Genomic DNA, 23,236 nt, shown 5'->3' on the forward strand with positions numbered 1-23,236 from the left:
ATTCTGAGTGCAAATTCTACTGAGGCTGATTTTGCCTTTCATCCCTTTCAGGGTCAATAAAATAAGTACCATCAGAGCACCAGGGGGTCGATGTAAATGATCTAGCACCTCCTCCGAAATTGCTGGCCTTGTGCCAAGATTTGAAACCAATACCTATATCTTTTAACAAATGATATGCATAATTTGTATATATATATATAGCTCCTCTACAATAACCTACTTGCCACTTCCTCCTTCTCTCCTCCCATATTCTATACCCTCCTCTCCTTGCATAAATGCTGTCCTCCACCCACTACCAAAGTTTTTATAGTCTCATGAGGTGCATGGTGACCTCACTAGTGCTGATGGCATAAAAAACACCCAGTACATGCTATGAAGTGTTTGTCACTAGGAGGGGCATCTAGCCATATAGAAACCATCCCAGCATGGAACATGGACATATTATAATGACAAGAAGGATGATGATATGTGTGTGTGTGTGTGTGTGTGTGTGTGTGTGTGTGTGTGCGCGCGCACTCACCCACAGCTTTAATCACAACCGTGTCTAATGTCTAGTTTTGGAGGGAACATGTTAATATAGGTAGTTGTGGTGGTGGTGGTGGTGGTGGTGGTGATGATGATGATGATGATAATAATCAGGAGGAGGAGGGCAAGGAGGTATTATTTTTGGAAGGAGGATGTTAGTAAAGTGGGAAATAATGCCAAGTAAGATAGTGATGGTGGTAGTAGTAATAGGCAACAACTCACCATGTCCGGATGCATGTACACTTCAAGATAAGTTATACAAAGTCGTCTGTCCCAGTCATCTGTGATGTGCCCTCCATACATGATTTCCCCAAAAAGATAGCGTAAATCTTCCCAGGGGACTTTGTTGTTGGCTTCCAAGTAGTTGTACAGCACATTAACACTGATTGTCAGATCACCAACATTAAAAGGGTAAATTCGGTTCCAACCCTGAGGTCCAAACTTTCTCCGTTCTTGAACAACAGCATGAAAATAGCAGAGAGCAAATAAGATGCTCTTAAACTCTACTTCTCGTGCACACTTTTCCAAAGTGTCCTTTAGAAAGATGGATAATAAAGAAATCAGAAACACATACATAAGAAAATAATAGGCAAATAGTAACAGGTAAATGCTATATTGAAATATAACAGGTATAAATTAACAAACTAATAGTCATCATTCTTTTTATTCTGCTCTCTATTCCTGGGAGGGTCATAGGGATAAAGTCCCCAAGCATGTCCTCCATAGGATCCTATCAGAAGCAACCATTGTTACACCTTCCAATTGAATTTTCAAGCATGACCAACTGAGACTATGGATATTATCTAATCATCTCATTCTTGGCCAACCCCTTGGTCTCCTGCTGATTGGCTCAGCTTGAAGAGCTTGTTCTGTGATTCTTTCCTCCAACATTCTAATCAAATATCACATACAAATAAGAATTACAAATATAACATGTAAATATAAAATGCAAATATAACATATAACACAAATATTGCATATCATGTACAAATATCACATATAGATATAACATACAAATATCACATGATACATAAATATAATACAGAAACATACAAATTGAAATCTGGTTCCTCAAGGTTGACAAATCATGATGGCTTGGCAGATTCAAGGACTGAATTTACCAGCATTCTATTGTAGCCCAAGTCCTATTACATTTACTGATCAACTGGATTACATTACCAAAAACAGAGTCCCTTAAAAGGAAGATCAGTGGCTTTTTCTAAAAGTGGTTGGGATTTCATGCAGTCTAAACGGTGTAGCACTGTATGGGACCAGTAACATCTTGCAGCTCCCATTCAGTGTTCTCACTGAAGAATTTAAAGTAACACGAGTAAGAGAGGTGTTACCTTACATGGACTCCTGCTGGCTTCAATGTGAGAACAGAAAGGAAATGGAAGACAGAGAAAGCAGAGAAAGTGGATGAATCACACCTAATACAAAAGAAGCTGGTGAGCATCTTGACAATTGGCAGAGCAGGCTAAGGTTTTTGTTTTTGCTTTTGTTCTTTTCCAAATACACATGTTGGCAAGGCCCAGGGAAAAGAGAAGTATCATATCATTCAAGAGAAGGTCAGAGCAGATGTTGAGGGGAATGAGTGATCAGAGTTGTAAAAGGCAGGGGACAATTGACAAGAGAATGTGCACCAATGCAGGATTTCTTAAGGGAGGTGATGAAAATTATAATAGTGTGCTATGGCAATATATTTACTCTAAATGGGTGACAACAGAGAAACACCAAAGTATACATAATGCAGAAGTGTAGCAGTCTTTCCCCAAATCTGCCAAACATGCCACATAATTGATTTATTTAAGTTCAAGGGAAGAATGTACCATCCATAAATAAGATGTTCCAATTCATAGAGGTTACAAGAAGATTTAACAATAGAAACATTTAGCTATTTTTTTGTCTTTTCCCTTTTTCCTTTCGTTCCTTCCTTTTTATATATTAGAGGTAGTAGATATTTTTTCCAGCTTGTCATGGCTTTCTGGCTTCACATACAAGCTTAAATTTATTGAAAGAATAAATAGTCAACATCTCTTATTTATGAAGGAGGTAAGCTGGCAGAATTTTTAGCGTGTGGGATAAAATGCTTAGCAACATTTCTTCCAGCTCCTTCTGTTCAGATTTCAAATACTGCCATGATCAACTTTGCCCTGTGTCCCTTTAGGGTTCATAAAATAAATTGCCATTCAAGTACTGGGACTGATGTAACTGACTTGTCTCCTCCCCTCAAAATTGCTGGCCTTGAACCCAGTAATGGATCAGTATCCCATTTAGGGGAAATGCTGTTATCTCAGTGAAGGCACATAACTCAGTGGTTAGAATGCCAGGCTCGCAATCACGAGGTAGTGAGTTCAATTCGCAGACCAGGTTGTATGTTGTCTTCTTGAGCAATACACTTTATTTCATGTTGCCCCAGTTAACTTAGCTGTAGAAATGAGCTGCAACATCACTGGTGCTAAGCTGTATTGACCTTTGCTTTTCCTTTGGATAACAACAGTGGTGCAAAGAGGAAGCTGGTATGCATGGGCAACTGCTGGTCTTCCATAAATAATCTTGCCTCAACTTGTACCTTGGAGGAGAACCTTCTAGGTGCAATCCCATAGTCATTCATGACCAAAGGGGGTTTTTACCCTTTTACTTTTTACCCTGTGATCTCACTGAGTAACTGGTCTTATTTGTCCAAGAGCTCAAGAGATGAACTATCTCTTACTTAATACTAGTAATTACTTTCAAATCACGGAAAAACGATAATTCATTTCAAAATAATATTTTACCTGATCAAAGTTGTCTAATGCTTTATGCAAGTTAGCTTGCATACCAGTAGGAGGCTCATTCGTAATTTTGATGGCTGACTCAAGAATACCTTGAGGTATGGTGTGGGAAGCAGCAGAAGCGGCAGGTTCAGCACTGATGAAAACTCTGTAAGATTCATGGCTATCTACACTATATTCTTCTAACTTCTTCTCTAAGTTGGCCAGCCATTTTGCAACAAGATGCACATTCTAAGAAAAATATATTCATGAAGACAAATTATTGTATTAAAATATATTAACATATAATGGAGACATGCTTAAGTCTGTGGTTAAAAACTTCACATTGCAACCACATGGTTCTGTATTTAATTCCAATGTGCAATGAGAAAGTGTCTTCTATCCCAGCCTTGAGTAAACTAATGCGTTATGAGTGAAAATAAATTGTTAGGAATTGAGCAGAAGTCATTCAAGTGTGAGTGTGAGTGTAGATAGACAGACAGAGAGACAGATAAATTGTGAAATAATAAGTGGATGGATGGATGGATGGATGGAGACAGACAGACAGACAGACAGACAGACAGACAGACAGACAGACAGATAGTGAAATAGATATGTATATGTGTGTGTGTAGATAGATGAATAGATAGATAGATAGACAGTGAAATAGATGTGTGTGCTGGTGGAAATTGACATAAACACCTTATAGTATTTAAGTCTGAAAAAGAGAGACGACTCTCTAAAAGGTTGTAACTCTGGCAAACAGAACCATTTGATAAATAGTGATCAATAAAATGTATACCAAATTTACATATTGTGCTTGAAAAGAGTATAAAAATGTGAAACCACTGGATGGCAGAATCAGACAAAATATCTTGCAGTAATTAGGTTTATCCCTTTATACTCTGAGTTCAAATTCTGCTAGATGCTCTTCGTCTTTCATAATTCTGAAATATGAAACTGATAATCTAAGTACTTAGGTCAATGTAATCAACTATACTTTGGAAGGCATTGCCTCAGCACAGCAAAAGTCAAATGATAGAAACCAATAAACCATAAAAGAATGAAAGACTGTATTATTTGTCTTTTTCTCACTGGATACAAAGTACAAAGTTATAGGGACAGGTTGTGTATGATGTTGGGGCAAATTACATGAATGACATATACATCATTATGGTTTATTGCTTTAACATCCACTTTTCTATGATTTTATAGTATAGATACACAGTAATCCCCTGACTATCGCAGGTGTTATGTTCTAAAACCTCCCACAGAAATAATTAAAATCTAAAAAAATATAAATACCTATCGGCTGCAGAAACCCGCCATATACTGAGGAGTCCCGATATAAATTTACGTATATTAGCCAGAAAAATCCATAATGTACTGCGTATGCGATAGGTGAACCACAATGTACTGAATGCGTGATAGGTGACCCACGATATAGCGAGGGATTACTGTTTATATATATGTAGATACACATCTATATTCATGCTGTGTGTGTCTGCTAACTGACAAGACTAAGACACCATAACTTACTTGTAGGATTACCCAGTGTCCATCTTGAGCTGATATATCCATAGCTTCTTCAGCTATGATTTCTTGTCCTTGACCCAGAGATATGTTGTGGAAGTTCTTGTTATCATTTGAGAAACCTAATTTTTTGCCCAATGCCTCTACATCTTTGAGGGGATCCACTCCAGGAGACAAGATAAAAAATACTGGAGTACCAGGACCAGATTCTTCATAAGATTTAGCAAAGTCCACTTGGCGTCCTTCAACGTACTGTGTACCCATCTTCTCTTCAATGAAATTCCTGCAATAGCAGATATAGAACTGGTGAAATATGGGGTTAATTAGCAAACCAGATGAATTATTACAACTGTTATTTTTAATACTAATCAAAAAATGGAATGGAACAATGCTTTAGAAATTAAAGTTTTGAATTATCAATTCAAAGATTATGGGTTCATCTTTGCAGCAAGAAATACCCTAAACTCTTGTATCAGATTGACAAGAAATATTTACCTCACTAAGCCTATTGTTGTTGTTGTTGGCACTCCATCGCTTACGACATCGAGAGTTCCAGTTGATCCAATCAACGGAACAGCCTGCTTGTGAAATTAACATGCAAGTGGCTGAGCACTCCACAGACACGTGTACCCTTAACATAGTTCTCGGGGAGATTCAGCGTGACACAGTGTGACAAGGCTGACCCTTTGAAATACAGGTACAACAGAAACAGAAAGAAAGAGTGAGAGAAAGTTGTGGTGGAAGAGTACGGCAGGGTTCGCCACCATCACCTGCCGGAGCCTTGTGGAGCTTTAGGTGTTTTCGCTCAATAAACACTCACAATGCCCGGTCTGGAAATCGAAACCGCGATCCTATGACCGCGAGTCCGCTACCCTAACCACTGGGCCATTGCGCCTCCACTACACTAAGCCTATAAAGGTCATACATTCATCAACTTTTCAAAATGGTGGATAATGTTAATATGTACATTCAACAGTAAAATAAAATACTTGCCCCAAAAGTTCTCTGCGAATATACAATTACAATGTTTTGTTTTAATAATTCTTTTTAAAAGAGAAAATATTGAATTGAAAAGCTACAAATACATAAGTTTATAGAACCATTCAATGAAGAGGAGTAATGCCAAAACATTTGCAGACCATTTCAGTTTGGTGAAGCTGATGTAGATTGTTTTTCATCTTGAATTTTTGTAAGTTGTTACTGAATTCCAGAGACAAAGTTCTGGAGAAGGATGAGAGGATACAATTGCAGAATATGAAGTGGAGTAATATACAATAGAGATGGTGAGAGGAGGAGAATAAGTTGGGTTTCGGTAGATTTGGTTCATAGTTTCTTAGTTGAGAGGAGTACAAGCCATTGTAATAGGAGTAAAAAGAATACCTGTGGGTTAAGGTACGCTAAACAGAGGAGCTTTGGAAATCAGTGTATGTGCCTTTAGCAATCAGTTATTATAGCCGGTTTACTGCCCAAACAGATGGTTTGGGGTTCATCATCACTTTGTGACACCTTGAAAAACAGATAATGATTAGCAATAGGAAAATAATCTCACTGTAAAACAATGCTTCTACAGTAGCAGCAGTGGTGGCAGCAGCATCATCATCACCACTGCTGCCACTGCCACCACTGTCATCATCGCCATCATCTGTCTGCCTTCTGTGTTGTCATGAATTAGATGGTTTGACATGATCCAATGAGCTGGAGAGTTGTGCTGAGCTCCATTGTATACTCTGGCATGGTTTCCATGTTCTTCCTAAAGTCAGCCACTTTACAGAATGTATTGGATGCTTCTTTCATGACACCGGCACTAGTGATGTCACCAAGTAAATTGCAAGACAAAGAAAAGGAATAAGGAAAAAAAAGCCCTTGACTGAGTGAGTTGTAGTAGACAAGGAAGAGGCTTTATGTGAGGAGTTGAGAGGCACGGATATCTTGCTTTAGAGGAGATGCATGGCTACCCTGTATTGTATAAAGATGGATGGGAGTATCTGGAAAGAAGAGAAAAATGGTGTTTATCAAGGAGTCAAAGAAACAACAAGTGCATGGTTACGGTAACTGGCTCATGATCACAAAGTTGTGAGTTCAATTCCTGGTGACACATTGTGTCCTTGAGCAAGACACTTATTTCACGTTCCTCAAGTCCACTCAGTTGGCAAAAATGAGACGTGCCTGTAATTCATAGGGCCAGCCTTATCACATACTGTGTCACACTGAATCTTTCTGAGAACTACATTAATGGGTATGTGTGTCTGTGGAGTGCTCAGCCACTTGCACATTAATTTCACGAGCAGGCTGTTCCATTGATCGGATCAACTGGAACCCTTGTCATCATAACTGACAGAGTGTCAGTTAAAGGAACAAGAAATGTCACAAGAATTAAGCTACCTGTTGAAACTCACCTGATTGCATATGTCATTCTGTCTGGTCGGAGAGCCCTCATCATGCAAAGTTTCTGAAGAGATGTTTTATTCTTCCATTCCTGAGGAAACTTCTCCTTTTCTGGAGATTCACACTCAACGAATTTCTTCCATCTTTTAGCAGAGCCTTCTATGTCCCTATCCAAGTTGCGAAAATCTTCAAGACTGGCCAATGCCTAGAGGAATATAATATTGATTTCATTTGAAAAATTTATTATTCATATTTACTGTTGAAAAGATCTCAAGGATCGAAACCGGTACTGTAATGTTCTTTATAAAAATATTTTAGCATTTTCTACTTTGTCTTTTTTCCATATATATATATATATCTACTCGTGTGTTCCCCTTCAACCTTTTACATATATATATATATATATATATTCATTAGAAATGCAGAGACGCCTATAATAGGACATCTACTCGCTAGAAATAGCAGCAAAAATACTACATACCACAAAAGTTAGGGATAATTTCGAAAGGAAATGAAAAATAAAAACTTTTACCAATCTATATTCTGTACCATGGTTTCAAGTCAATTTTAGTAAGATAAAGATTATATCTTACAAGGTCAGACTATCGTCAGCAGAATTGACCAGACAACATATGAAGCACGAATCAGTACGCAGCATGGTTCGTGTTTTTTATGTCTAATTTTTCAAAATATACCGCGTATTTACGGTTTACCTAATCGGCAGCAAATACAAAAATGCAAAATGCCGAAATTCCTACAGAAAATCATCCAAAAAGAATTTTATCATTATTAATAAATTATAGGCGTCTCTGCATTTCTAATGAATAATACATAGTCTATTGACTGTTTTTACTCTCGCTAGACCACTGGTGGTAAGTAAAATTTCTAAAATTTTCTTTGCCACCCTATAATTTATTAATAATTTATTAATATATATATATATATATATATATATATATATCGTTGATGCTATTAGAATTTATAAACTTCAAGAGGATGTGAAATAATTCTTTTCTTGAATAACGAATCTTGAAGTAAATAATGTGCTAATAATAGCATGAAAATATTGGGTTAAGAAAACTCTTTGATACCTTGGATATAAAATGTCAAAGGCTACCCAGGGAACATGAATCTACATACCCTACAAGTAGTCTTCTACTTTTTCTATCCAAGGGATTTTAAAACCCAATATTTGCATGCTATTATCTATAGCTTTATCTGCTTTGAGATCCACTGCTCTAAAAATGAATTGCATGTATGTATATATATGTATGTAGGCATGTATACATACATACATACATACAGACAGACAGACAGACAGACAGACAGACAGACAGACACAGAGACTGAGACAAAGAAATATTTTATTTTTCCATATATAGTTAAATTTTATGACAAAAGTCTTGCAAGTGTTTACATACCTTGATTCCGCCCCATCCTAAATTGTTGATGAAGTCAACAGGACTGGTAAGGTTGGGAATAGAAGGAAAACGTAATAAGAAATCCAATTCAGTTGCATTTATTTCTTTCTTCAAAAGTAGAATCTGTTAAATTGAAAAATATCTGTGTTATTAAATTCCTAGAGATTTCCTTATAAAATCAAAAAGAAAATATAATTGTTTGTGAAATATTAAACTCTCTTTGCAATAAATAACACTTTTATTGGTTATTTAGATTGGAATTAAATTAATTACATAAAGAAATCATTATTAATTAGTTAGAGTTGTTAGCATGTCAGACAAAATGCTTAGTGACATTCTTTCTAGCTCTTTACATTATAAGTTCAAATTCTACTGAAGATGACTTTGCCTTTCATCCTTCTGGGGTTGATAAAATAAGTACTAGTCAAATACTTTGATCAATATAATTGACTAAGCCCCTCTCACTGAAATCACTGGCCATGTAACAAAATTTGAGACTTTTATTATTTAGTTGTTGCTATTTAATCCCGAAATCATCCCTGATTGAGCTGATCCATAATCCAAGGCATTCCAGCCATGATCATCTCATCTTATAAATATATATAGGAGTACAATATCTACTTCACCCACACTGCAGCTTCTAGTCCACAAATGTGCTGTTCCTCTTTCTGCCTTGTCTACCACAACTATAATGGCCCTTTCTTCTTAGAGCTGGCTAGTCTTGTGCTAACTCCATTCAGACAGCCCTGACTCACTTGTCTCTCCCTCCTCACATCATATATGCTATGTCCAATACCCTGGCCCCATATTAACCATACACTCAGCCCTTCCTCTCAAGAAGGTCATCTTTTTGGAATATTCTCCCAACTCTTGTTTCCTGCAGGTGTATGCTTGTAACTGTTTAAGTGAAACATTGTGGGCATAAATTTCAGAGATTTCAGAGCGGTTGTGAAGACCACAGGCACTGCCCCTTCCTCCAAATCTAACCAGAAAAATAAACAAAATATATCGTATATTGTGTCCTTTCTGTAAGATGTAATTTGAGGAAGAGTTGGCTGTTATTCCTTACCAGTCAAGTGACCTGATTTCTATGTCTTTGTTGTTAGTTCTATTTTTGTCTGTTGTATCAGTAAATCACACAGAATCAAAATCTCTCTCTCTCTTTCAAGAGAGAGAGAGAGAAAGAGAGAGAGAGGGAGGGAGGAGAGAGAAAAAGAAAGAAAAACAAACAGACAGATTGATATTGATATATTAGTAGCTTCTGTTATCTTTATATTTTCAATATAAAAGCCACGTCAAGTTTTTGTTGCCTGAGCTGTCTTACTTAAGGCCAGATGTCTCCACAGTTGTACAACAAGTAACTCAAAGTACATACATGCTTACTTCAACTGACTGTGACATGGAATCAATTTTAATCTAAAATTCATTAACCTTTAACACTGCCTTTGATTCAGTTAATCTTTAAAGTAATGAAGAATTTAGTAAAATAACATTGTCATTAATAAACTGGTGTTTAGAACATAAATTTACATAAAATTTTGATGGCTGGCTTATTATTTAATTTAGACCATTTTAAAATAGAAAGTTTGTACCATAGGACTAGGAGTAGTCTTAGGGTGGATGGTATTAAAAAAAAGTTTAAAGGAACAATTTATCATTGTGGAGCGAGGTCGTTGCCAGAACTGCTGGACTAGCTCCTGTGCAGGTGGCACGTAAAAAACACCATTTGAGCGTGGCCGTTGCCAGTACCGGCTGACTGGCCCTTGTGCTGGTGGCACATAAAAGCACCCACTACACACTCGGAGTGGTTGGCATTAGGAAGGGCATCTAGCTGCAGAAACTCTGCCAGATCAGATTGGAGCCTGGGGCAGCCATCTGGTTCGCCAGTCCTCAGTCAAATCGTCCAACCCATGCCAGCATGGAAAGCGAATGTTAAATGATGATGATGATGTCAGACCAAACAGTTCAATCCAAAAATATATTTACTTGATGTTATCTAATATTATTACAAATCTTAGAAGGCAGTGAGCTGGCAGAGTCAATAGCATGCCAGACAAAATGCTTAGCAGCATTTCATACATCTTTATGTTCTGAGTTCAAATTCTGCTGAAGTCAGCTTTGCCTTTCATCCTTCTAGAGTTGATTACAGTAAGTACTAGTAAAACACTGGGGTCATTGTAATCGATTTATCCCCTCTCAATGAACTGGCTGGTCTTGTACCAAAATTTGAGACCAATATTATTGCAAACGTTTTTTCTCAGTCTAAGTAAATAAGAGATAGTATAGTGTTCCTAGAATCTTAGAAATGTTAAAATACACAAGAAGGTTTGTTTTTATTTTTATGAATCAATCAGAGGATGACAGGCAATGTTTGTATTTCTTTCCTTTTCACTCTCATCACGACAATGACAACGACCACTACCACCGCCGTCACCACCACCACCACCACCTCTTTCATTTTGCTCCTCCCTACTCCCTTTCTCTTTCCTCTTCCCCAGTTTTCTCTTCCTCCCACCATTTGTGTGTGTGTGTGTGTGTGTATGTGTGTATGTTTATGTGTGTGTGTGTGTGTGTGTGTGTAAGTTTACCTGGAATGCCATTTGACAAGTGAAGATGAGTTTGTCCTTCTCAAAGAGTCCTCGTGTGGTGTAGATAAAAACTGAGTATGTAATACTGTCAATCAAGTTGACAACTCGTTGTTTAACATCATCAGCTGGCTCAGCTCGTTCTATGGCCTTTTCAAACACCACACTGAAAGCCTGAAATTAGAGTTTTAGGAATTAGTACTTTGAAATACCAACAAATATATACTTTTTTTTTATTGTTTCAGTTATTAATCCACAGCTATGATAGAGTACTGTATCTGAAGATTTTCAGACAATCATATTGATCCCAGTGCTTATTTCAATCATGTACATATATCTGTGAAGTGAGTGGCTAAGTTACTGTTTTGTATGAATGGACACAATTCAACACACCATTTTACCACTATATACACATGGACACATATTTTAATATCTATCTGTATATGTAATTAGAAAGATGACAAGGGAATAGGATTTAAATAATTAACTGCATTAACTTAAAGCTGTTTCAGCTATAAGAAGCACTGCACTCTGAGTGCACAAGCTGAGTGCTTGTGCAACATCTTATAGTCATTAAAATGAAGTGTATGTTTATTTTAGAAAGCATAGTTTCTTCCAATCAAATTTCCTTTATAGAGCAGAGATCACTTTGAGACTATTGATAAAGACACTTACCCAAAGTTTTAAACAGTGAGGTCAATACCAGCACCAGATGGTCATGCAACAAACTTCTTAAACACAGGGACTACAACAGTACATTATGTTAATGCTTGAAATGCTTAAATATTTCCACTTCCTCAGGGCAAGCCATTTTATTTCACTTTTGAGCTGTTTGTCCTAATACCAAATCTATGTTAGTGTCAAAGTAAACTGCAGCAATGGACAAGGTTATTCAAGCGTCAGGTATCTTAGCTACAAACATTATGTTGTGCTGATGATGGGATATAAATGAAATAATTCTTAGCTAGTTGTCTAGTACATTAATAGCTACAATCTCATTGTACTTGAAACAATACTCTGCAATCTTAAAAAAGGAAGGACCCATAATATATTATTGCTCTCAATACATGATATCTGAATGTTAAGTAAAATGAAGACTGATAGACACAGATTAAATGTCTTTGAGAATAGGTCTTCCAGATTAAGATTGACCTTAAACTGAATAACAACATCAATAGCAGCAACTGTTGCAATATTTTAACTATCTTAACTATATGTATTCAGTAAAGATATATATAAAAAACAATTACAACTACAAAAACAACAAAGGAGCCTCAGCATAGCTGCTTCTAAAAATATTAACCAAATATCTTTCAATTCATATCTTTTTTGTCTTGAAAAAAGGTAGGGACACATTTATTAATATAGTTTTAGATATGTTCCACCTGAGAAAAGGAAGGGTTGTATAAAACTAGAATCCCTTTGATCATAAATCTGCTCAGAATTATGATCAAAGTTTGACCAGTAGCCAAGTAACAATTACTACAAAAACAACATCAATTAAAAACAAAAACTCTTGCACTGTAATTTTACCTTGAGAGAGAACTGGTACATAGGATTGATTTTGCTCAGTTCATTCAGCTGGAAGTAGAGTAATGATGCCCTTTCAGCTGCTGGTCTGTAGCTTTCTCGGGCCAAGTTGATTTCCTTCTCTGTTTTCTTTGCTTCAACCACTTTGACTTCAATCTCTGCCGCTGTCCGTTTGGTAGTCTCAAGATTCTCTACCAGAGCATAATCTCCCAAGAAGTTTCCTTCAGCAGCTGACAATCGAGCAAGTAGAGAATCTTCAAGTTTCTGGAATATAGAAATAATTTGTAAAGAGCTGGTTCAATTACTAAGATGTAAGAATACAGACTAGTATAGCAATTTATATAGACCTGACTCAATTACTGAGATGTAGCAATTTGTAACAGTCTAGTAATTCATAAGGAGCTGGCTCAATTATTGAACTGTAAGACAGGTCTCATCATTTATAAAGAATCAGATAAGTTACTGAGATGTAAATCTACTGACCGTTCTGAATCTATGAGGAAACTTTGGGTGTATCATAAACCTTATGGAACAAAGATGTGTGTATATTTATATTTTTTCTATTTTATGCATTTATCTATTTCCTTATATTATGCTAGTGAACATTTTAGATCTAGACTGATGTAAATATGATGGTGTTACTTGACTAAGAGTTCAAATAATTACAATATTAATATTGGTACAAAGTCATGAATTCAATGGAAGGGTCAGCTCAGTACTTGACAAGAACTTATTTTATAAACTCAGAAGGATGAAAGGCAAAGTTCACCAAAACAATATTAGTGGCAAGGATAAATTATTTTGCAGTTAAGCTAGCTGAAGCTTAACTAAGTAGAGTAATGTGTCATGCTTAAGACTGTATTAAAACAAGGATTAAGCTCATTTCACCTGGCACTTATACTACCTATACTACTTCACTCACCATATCTTAAAGAATATGTAACTTACTTTGAGTGTAATTTTGAATTCATTTTGTTGATGTGTAAGATCTGATTTTAGCCGTTCCAGATCTGGTCTTTCTTTGCTGACAACTGCAGCTAGAAGCTGTTCCTCAAGTCCATCTCGAGTAACTGTGAAATTTATCAATGTTGTTTGTGCCTGCATCTCAGGTTTGTAATGTGGATTTGCCAGTTTGGTATGTAGAATCAGCTGGAATGAAGAGTTATACTCCACTTCTTTGTCTCCCATTCGGATGGCTCGTCCCTGGAAAATATTTCAGTGTTTCATTTTAAGATAAAAATGATTTTTTTTCCCCCTACAATAAAATTCATGTTTTCTCCATAGGAAGAAATAAATATAGCATTACAATCCAATGAATCACACATTAATTCTAAAGTTCTTCCACTTTCTGGTACAATTAAAGCAATAAAAATAAAACCAACAACCAGACAAAAAAGGAATTCTTTTTTGGATATGTCTTACTTTTTTAATGGTATTTCTTCCCAAGAGAGGATCTAAGACTGGATCAATAGATTCCCCAAGGTTTTCAATGAGAACAGTTTCTCCTGTAGATATTGCTTTCTCAATGATTTCAAGATAGCCCTTTTGACCAATACGTACAACCTGTAGAGAAAGAAAAAAAGAGGAGAAAAGGGCAATTAAAAATAGACAGACTGAAAAGGTTACATATTAATATTTACAGATACACAAAGGATTTTACAAATGATCGGTTGATTCTAAATGAAAATTAGTGATCTTGTTCTTTTATTATTTTATTGGTTTCAATCACTGGACTGTGGTCATGCTGGGGCTCTGCCTTAAAGTTTTGTCTTTTGATTTACTACATCACTTCCACCTCTAATATGTATTTGCACTTGGTATTTATAATATTGATTTCCATTTTGTGAACTGCTACATTACAGGTTTGAGATGTGGTTCAATGCCACTAAAAACAAACACATGCTCATATCAGACCCACGTGTGTGTGCGTGTGTGTGTGTGTGTGTGTGTATGTGTGTGTGTGTGCGTGTGTAAGCAAATTGAACAAATGTCCCATAAATAAGGCAGCATTTCACATTATAGTACATTTTAAATGGTTCCTTACTTATGGGACACTTGGTATATGAGTTCAAAATAGCAGCAGAGAAAAGATAACATAACAGCTAATGACTATAAGATATGTTAACAATTTTTACAAACCTTCAGCGTTGAAGAAAATCTCTTCTTAATCCACTTTATTCCTTGAAGCTGAGGATCAACCATTAGAGGCCATCTCTCGCAGTTTGTGAGTATGGTAGCATTTTCAATTGACATTCGGTCACTAGGTAAACCCTCATTGTTCCACTCAGCAATACTTGCATCATCTGTTAGTAAAGTCAAAGGGTCTAAGCCTTCAGATATGGGAATTATTTCCTTTACTGAATTCAGATAATTAGTCCAGTGCTTATTGATGAGATCGAGCCTGTATGATTTGGTAAAACATCCAAGGTATGAGACAAATGATGTGATGAGTAGTGTGTCACCAGGTAGAGTTATTTCTTGTTTTTTCAGTCCTCTGATTGACTCAGCCCATCTGACATTTTCAGAAGCCAGTCCTCCAACAAGCCGATTAGCCAAAACTATGGTCTTATTTGTAGCATCTGCTTCTGCTTGACACTTCATTTTTGCATTTGTAGCTTCTTCAAATTCATTTGTCAGTTTAGCCAGAGATTTTTCAAGTTCTGTGATTTTATTCTGAATGACAGCTAGCTTGTCTTGAGCAGCGGCCAATTCTGCATTTGCTTGGTTTAGTGCAATTCTCTTTGGTTCCACCTCACAAAATACCTCATAAAATTTCATAATATTGATTACCCAAGCACAGAGACCAGCTGCAGCTGAGGACTTGGCACTTATCAACTCAGGGTTGAATTCCTTGTCTGTGAGGTAGGCCTGAATTGCTTTACGGCAGTTTTCATGAATGTTTTCTTTATCGTATTCTTTCAGCTGAACCAATAATGTATCAACCTAAACAACAATAATAATAATGCTTTCAGAGTTATATTCCAAAATAAAAATGATTTTAAAAAATACAATTATTACCTACTTAACTATTTGAATTATCTACAAACAGTTGCATCATTATCATCATCATCCATCTTCTTCATTTTATGTCCACTTTCCATGCTAGCATGGGTTGGACAGGTTGTAAAAATTTGAACCAGTTATTATTCGAAGTTACTGTCCTCCTAGGTGGTTTGGAAGGCCACAACTTGTTTATATATTTCCTCTGTGATTTGTCATCTATAGCTGGATGCCTTTCCTGTCACCAATCAGTTTACAGTATGTATGGGGTGCATTTTATCATGTAGGTTGTCATATCCTCTTCAGAGTGTACTGGGTGGTAATTATCATGACACCAGCACTAGTGAAGTTGCCTTGCACCCCATATGACATATTAATTTCTTATTCATACATTATAAAATTATAAATGTTTACCAAAGAGTTTAACTTTGCAAGATTGTTTTGCTATATACACAGTTTAATTTTACATACTGGATTCCATCTAATCTATCCACTTGGATATTTTGTCTTAAAAAATAATTATATATGCAGCTGTAAATTGCTGAGAATCACTTTACTGGTTTACAAAACAGAAGATATCAATGAGATATCCAGTTTCTGGTTGGTTATATTCTACAATAATTTTAGCTATATCCAAGGACAAAACTATCTCTACCATCTTAGCTATTATGGTAACACTCAACAATTCAAAGTATATGTTTAACAGCTCTGGTACTATAAGCCTTACCTTACTCATTATAGTAGATTTTGCTGCTTTCCAGCTCCTGTCTTTAGGAATCTTCCCTCCTGGCGCTAACAAAACCATCACTGCAGCAGTGACATTTGTCACAGCGCTAGGCGGTGCTCCAAAAGATTTCATTTCTGTCAAGTTACTCTTTTAATGAAAAATAATAAGAAAGAAATATAAAAAGATAGAAAGAAATAACTAATGTACATCAATATGCATAGCTATATCATAATATTATATTGATTTCAAATTTTGACACAAAGCCAGCAAGTTTGGGGGAAGGAGTAAGTCAATTACATCAACCTCAGTGCTCAACTGCTACTTATTTTATCGACCCCAAAAGGATGAAAGCATGGTAGAAAGTTCAATTTTTTCGTCTTTGGATAGAGTCTGATAAGCTGTCCACAAGGCTGCGGCTTTTGTGGATATGAAACCATTGGTAACTCTATGACCACAATTTAACTTATTGTTTTAATAATATATATATATATATACATATACAGTAATCCCTTGACTATCACGGGTGTTATGTTCCAAAATCCCTGCAATAGGTGAAAATCTGTGAAGTAGAAACAGTACTGTACTGTATATTTTTAAAATTATTTTTATAATTTGTATATATTTATTTTATTATAAATGCAAAACAACACCACGGGGTAATCGACATAAACTTAAAATAATAAACCACAATATGGCAAAGGATTATTGTGTATATATATGAGTAAAGGAGAGGCTAATAATGAAATTTAGTAACCTATCTTACAGATATTTATATTTCCTAATGCTATTAAATTAATGACATAGAATAGCACTACATTAGCCAATGTCTCCTTCCTTTCAACACAGAAAGATGTCATTTGGTTGTTCTTTCTAGCAGATCATGCAATCACATAGAGACTCTCTTGTTGGTTCAGTGATGATTGTAATGATGATGGTGGTGATGTGATGATGATGGTGATAATACTGATGGTGATGACAACGATGATGACGACAGATTACTTGGTTCATCCACTGTGACTTATTCTAACTTCTTCCAATGAAAGATACCCTCATCACCCATTCCATCCATCTTTCCAACCTTACCCACTTGATTGTTTGGTTTGCTAGAAACAGCAACTAAAACTCCCATCAGTCTTAAAAATGAAACAACACATTGTAATATGTATTCCTACATACACAATATCTGAAATAAAATATGGAAAAGTCACAGCTCATACAACTTTTATCACAAGTCTTTCTGGTCAGAATAGATATGCATTAAACAATAACCACAATGAAAATATTTGAGGCTATCACCACAACCAATAACAACTTACCTTATTGAGTGTATCAAGAGCTTTCTTTGCTGCTATAAGGGCAGGTTCAGCTTTGGTAAGATCTTCTTCACAATCTTGGGCCTTCTTGCTGACTTCTTCATTGATCTTTTGTACTTTCTTCTCTTCTTCATCGGCAATGCGTTTCTCCTTGCTAACTTTCTCTGTCTCAGCTCCAACAATAGCTATCAGTTTGTTAGCATCCTCTTCTTTCTGAGCAAGTTCAACCTCTTGGGCAGCCAGCTTGGCTTTCAGGTCATCAACCTGAAAGAAAAAAAGATATACAGATAGAGAAAAGGTAACATTGTAGATTGCCAGAAAATGAAATTGTGTATGTGTGTGTGTGTATGTGTGTGTGCGCGTATTTGCATGTACGGGTGTGTGTGTGTGCACACACACATGCATATATATATATATATATATTATATATATATACATATATATATATATATATATACATATATATATATATATATATATATCCGGTTCACCAGTCCTCAGTCAAATCGTCCAACCCATTATAGCATGGAAAGTGGACGTTAAACGATGATGGTGATGATGATGATGATGATGATGATATGCTCCGTTGGATGTGTAATGTCAATGTGAATACCCGTCAGAGTGTAAGTATCTTGAGAGAAAAGCTGAACATTAGAAGCATCAGTTGTGGCGTGCAAGAGAGACGATTGCGCTGGTATGGACATGTGGTGAGAATGGATGAGGATAGCTGCGTGAAAAAGTGCCACACCCTAACAGTTGAGGGAACCCGTGGAAGAGGTAGGCCCAGGAAGACCTGGGCTGAGGTGGTGAGGCAAGATCTTCGTACATTGGGCCTCACCGAGGCGATGACTACTGACCGAGACCTTTGGAAATGTGCTGTGCGTGAGAAGACCCGGCAAGCCAAGTAGGATCGTTGCCAGTGCCCCTGGACTGGTTCTTGTGCGGGTGGCACATGAGATGCACCATTTTGAGCGTGGCCGTTGCCAGTACCGCCTGACTGGCTCCCGTAGGATTTTCGAGCGAGATCGTTGCCAGTGCCCCTGGACTGGCTTGTGCGGGTGGCACATAAAAGACACCATTTCGAGCGTGGCCGTTTTCGTGCGGGTGACACGTAAAAGCACCCACTACACTCTCTGAGTGGTTGGCGTTAGGAAGGGCATCCAGCTGTAGAAACTCTGCCAAATCAGACTGGAGCCTGGTGTTGCCATCCGGTTTCACCAGTCCTCAGTCAAATCGTCCAACCCATGCTAGCATGGAAAGCGGACGTTAAACGATGATGATGATGATGATGATATATAGAGATAGATAGATAGATATAAAATTTCCAGGATTGTAGATAATCAGGTACTTAGATATTAAAGCACCCACGTCAGGTCAGGTCAGTGATAGAGCTGCTATTGTGTACAAACAATGTATAACGACAAATACTCACTAAAGTAAACACGGATTTGTTCTCCAGTTATGCATACATTCACAAATGGATGACTCAGTACACAATGAGTTATCAAAGTCACACAGGGATACACTCATTGTACCTATTGCACCACACTCTATAGACTCTAGAGTCAAATAAATTGCAGGATCTGGGTTAGGTGAAGGATAAACAATAACAACAGACGGATTATGGTTCATTACAACTGTTTTCTAATTAATAACTGTAAAAAAAATGTCTCAGTAACACATTCATCTAACTTTTGTTAGCATCAAAAAGTTAGATGCCCTTCCTGTCACTAACCTTTACATGATTTTTTTTTTTAAGTAATGGGTTCCTTATTTCCCATGTCTTCAAAAGAACAAAGTGGGCTGACAGTTTGCTAACAGAAGTGATAACAACATCATTCACAGCAACTTATATAGAGTGTAGATGTAAACAAACTCACAGACACACAAGAGGGTCATCCTAAAAGTCATGCAAAAGTGGGCTTAACTTTTTACTAACAGGGGTCATTCAAATTGTACATGTAATGTACAATTTTGTAATGAAAAGTTGTTGCTTAAAATTCTTGATTTTTAAGAAACTTCTAAACTCATATGCCACGAAAAAAAGTTTAATAAAATGGATAGAACTCTTTATTGTTGAACTTTTACAGACCTGGGAAGAAGTGTTTCTAAGTTTCTCCAAACCATTTTCTAGACGCACAATTTGTGCCTGTAAATTGGTATTATTCTTATTCAGTAGGTTTTGATAAAGCTTAATCTGTTCTAGGAAACTTTTTGGTGTAGTATAATTGTAGCGACGTTCATTTTGGAGATAAAGGTCACTTGTATCATTCACTGATTTGTGCACAAAGGCCATAAACTTTGAAATTGCTTCCCTCATTGGTGGCTGGAAAGAAAAATGAAAAAAAATAAAAGCAAGTCAGGAAATTGAAACAAAGACTATTTGATTAAAAAATAATATCATCAAAATCCTGAATTTACAAGATAATACATGATCAATTCAAACCAATGTGAACAAAAAAGCACTACACTTGATTAAATGGTAAAGGGGTAAACTGTTATTTGCAGCAATAACAGAGAATGATAAAAATTTTAAATTACATTTTACTTTTTAAAACCCACATCACTAAGATCATATTTATAAATAGTAAATAATCAAAAGATAATGATTAAATTATATCACCCTCATCATTTTCACCACTACCACCTTCACCATCACCACTATGGCTGATATCTTTATGATTGTAATCAACATCATCATTATTGCAGGCATACATCATTCCTGAAAATCTTGCCATAATGTGGAATTCTGTAGCACAAAACCTATTTTTATAGTGCTTCCATATGTAATATGTTATGTAACAAAGAAACAAATGGGCAAATGGATTTAGTGTTACGAAATTCCATGTTTCAGCAAGATTTTCAGGAAAACACAGTGCTTCCATAATACAAGAGATGTCTTTATGTTAAAATCCATTTTTCTCAGTTAGTGTGGGCTGTCCTGTGTCATTTTTTATTTTAGGTCCAATGCTCTCAGATCTGACCTAGCTACTTTCTCATAAAATCTTGCTTGTTCAACCTTCACCATATGACAACTTTACACCCAGCATGTATCAACAAGTCACATGTTAAACACAGCATTCTCTCCTGCATCCATCATCTCATGTTTCTGGTTCTCAGTCCCTTTCCCTTGCACTTATCTTTTATCTTTTACTTGTCTCAATCACTGGACTGCAGCCATGCTGGGGCACTGCCTTGAATGGTTTAGTTGAAGAAACTGACTTCAATGCTTATATATTTTTTTAAGATTGATACTTATTCTATTAGCCACTTTTGCCAAAACTGCTAAGCTACAGGGATGTAAACAAACAAACACAGATTGTCTGCAGTGGTGGACAAACATAAAACAGACACACACACTTACAAAAATATGACAGGCTTCTTTCAGTTTCCATCTACCAAATCCACTCACAAGGCTTTGGTCAGTTCAAAGTTATAGTAGAAGACACTTGCCCAAGGTGCCATGCAGTGGGACTGAACACACGATCACATAGTTGAAAAGTAAGCTTTTCAACCACACAGCTACACCTTCTCACTCTTTTTCTCATGAATACCACTGTGTAATAAAATTAAAATTTTTGTTGTCTTTGGTTAGTAAGTGTTATTTCCTATTTGCTTTTATCTAGAAGTCAGAGGAAATGACTATTATTTCCTCCAAACATTGCTTTTGTGACCTAGACATCAACTTTTTCCTCTGACTGCATATCCCTTCAGCTTGATACACTCATCTCTTCTTCTCATTACTCCATCTGTGTTACATGTTACTTTCGAACACATGCACACACACACACACACACACACACACACACACTCACACACTCTTTCACAAGCGTGTGCGCACACACACTCTCACACACACACACACACACACACAGCAATCATTCCTCCTCAGAGTCGCTTCCCTTTTAAATTCCCTATCCATCAACATTTTGCACTTTGATGTCAACCTGCAGATACTGTCCAAACTCAACATCAATCTGATAAGCTTCAGTGAACCTCTAAACATCATAGGCACTTTTCCTCCTCCTCCTCCTAATTAATAATAAAGCAAGTCAATAAGGTTGGTAAACAGCTACTAATTTGTATGATGTCACTAGTACTGCATTATGTTCATGATCAACACATCCTTATCAGCCAAGTCCACCAAGATCTAAGTGAGTAGTGGCAATAAATCATTGCATAGTAAACCTAATCTGCTGTTTCTTTAACACCACCACCTAGCCCAATCATCCATAGATAAATTGGAATCCCATTCAAAGAGAAATTTGTCTTTCAGCTGTTTTAGTACAATAAAAACAGAGTTGTCATCGTCATCATTGCTTAACATCTGCCTTCCATGCTGGCATGGGTTGGATGGCCTGAGAGGAGCTGGCTTGGCAGGAGCCTGCACCAGACTTCTGTGTCTGTTTGGCATGGTTTTTTATGGCTGGATGCCCTTCCTAACACCAACCACCCAGCAAGGTGGACAGAGTGTTTTTTGCTTAGCAGAAGCACAGGTGAGATCAGTTTTGGCATGGTTTTTACAGCTGAGTGCCCTTCCAAACGCCAACCACTTTACAGTGTGGAATGTAAATATTAATTTAGGGAATTGTGGAGGTCCACAAAAGGACAAAATTGTATAGGTAAGGATATTAGCAACATTGGTACCATAGTCCGTTCGGTTATAAAGGGAAAATATGATATTGACAAGAATAATGCCTGCACAAATGATAACACACAATCCATTTTGGGTAGTGCAGTACCAGCACCATCACCTCCAGCAGCAGCAGCCACCACTGCTGCCACACTCATTGTCATCTTTTGATGCTTATCTACCAAGTTTTCAAAATATCCAATTAACTGACTTACAGCCAATAGTTCAACTTCTTCAAGGAATCTTTGACTGACAGATACTAGAGCTTCTTCAGGCCATTCATGGAACCAATCAATGCTTGTACAATTGGTAATAGCTGGAAATTTGCGACTTCGGATTCGCAATGTGGGGCCAACAGGAGAGAAACATAACACAACCTGAAATAAAGTATATTATTATTATTATTATTATTATTATTATTATTATTATTATTATTATTATTATTAAAAATTAGAAACAAAAGTTTTAACATTTTTTTGGTTTCTCATTCTAAAGATGGAAATTCTTGTAAATTTTAACAACAGTAGTTAAAAGTAAAACTCCTTAATAATCTATGACCATTTGTGTTCTCTCTCTTAAAAGATTTCCTCATCAAAGATGATAAATCTTCAAATACCAACTAGAATGGTGCCACTACTGGACACAAACACACACACACACACATCTTTAGACCACATTAAAAAAAGGGTCAGTGGACAGATTGGCATAAAATTACTCACAGACATTAGCCACTGGCCAACAGATATGCAGTCTCCCTCCTCTGCCTTTTCTGTTGCTACTACAAGAGCCACTACTCCTTGGAGCTGATTGGACTCACGTCGCCTCCAATCA

At 36.6% G+C, this 23,236-nt stretch overlaps 1 protein-coding gene across 1 annotated transcript in view; it reads right to left on the minus strand.

The window, feature by feature from the left end:
* Positions 1–23,236, minus strand: part of LOC106870727 (dynein beta chain, ciliary) — a 111,022-nt gene that overhangs the window by 4,671 nt on the left and 83,115 nt on the right. The window contains exons 42-55 of the mRNA XM_089351930.1: positions 22,621–22,782; positions 19,865–20,098; positions 17,776–18,036; positions 16,460–16,606; positions 14,872–15,675; positions 14,155–14,295; positions 13,681–13,935; positions 12,736–12,996; positions 11,206–11,376; positions 8,618–8,740; positions 7,208–7,401; positions 4,818–5,094; positions 3,303–3,530; positions 748–1,059 (exon numbers count right to left, since the gene is read on the minus strand). Coding sequence (XP_089208056.1) covers positions 748–1,059; positions 3,303–3,530; positions 4,818–5,094; positions 7,208–7,401; positions 8,618–8,740; positions 11,206–11,376; positions 12,736–12,996; positions 13,681–13,935; positions 14,155–14,295; positions 14,872–15,675; positions 16,460–16,606; positions 17,776–18,036; positions 19,865–20,098; positions 22,621–22,782 — 3,570 coding nt within the window. The remainder of the gene's footprint in view (positions 1–747; positions 1,060–3,302; positions 3,531–4,817; positions 5,095–7,207; positions 7,402–8,617; positions 8,741–11,205; positions 11,377–12,735; positions 12,997–13,680; positions 13,936–14,154; positions 14,296–14,871; positions 15,676–16,459; positions 16,607–17,775; positions 18,037–19,864; positions 20,099–22,620; positions 22,783–23,236) is intronic.

This window comes from Octopus bimaculoides, chromosome 1, assembly GCF_046866305.1.
Source record: "Octopus bimaculoides isolate indiv1 chromosome 1, ASM4686630v1, whole genome shotgun sequence".
Taxonomy (NCBI): Eukaryota; Metazoa; Mollusca; class Cephalopoda; order Octopoda; family Octopodidae; genus Octopus; species Octopus bimaculoides.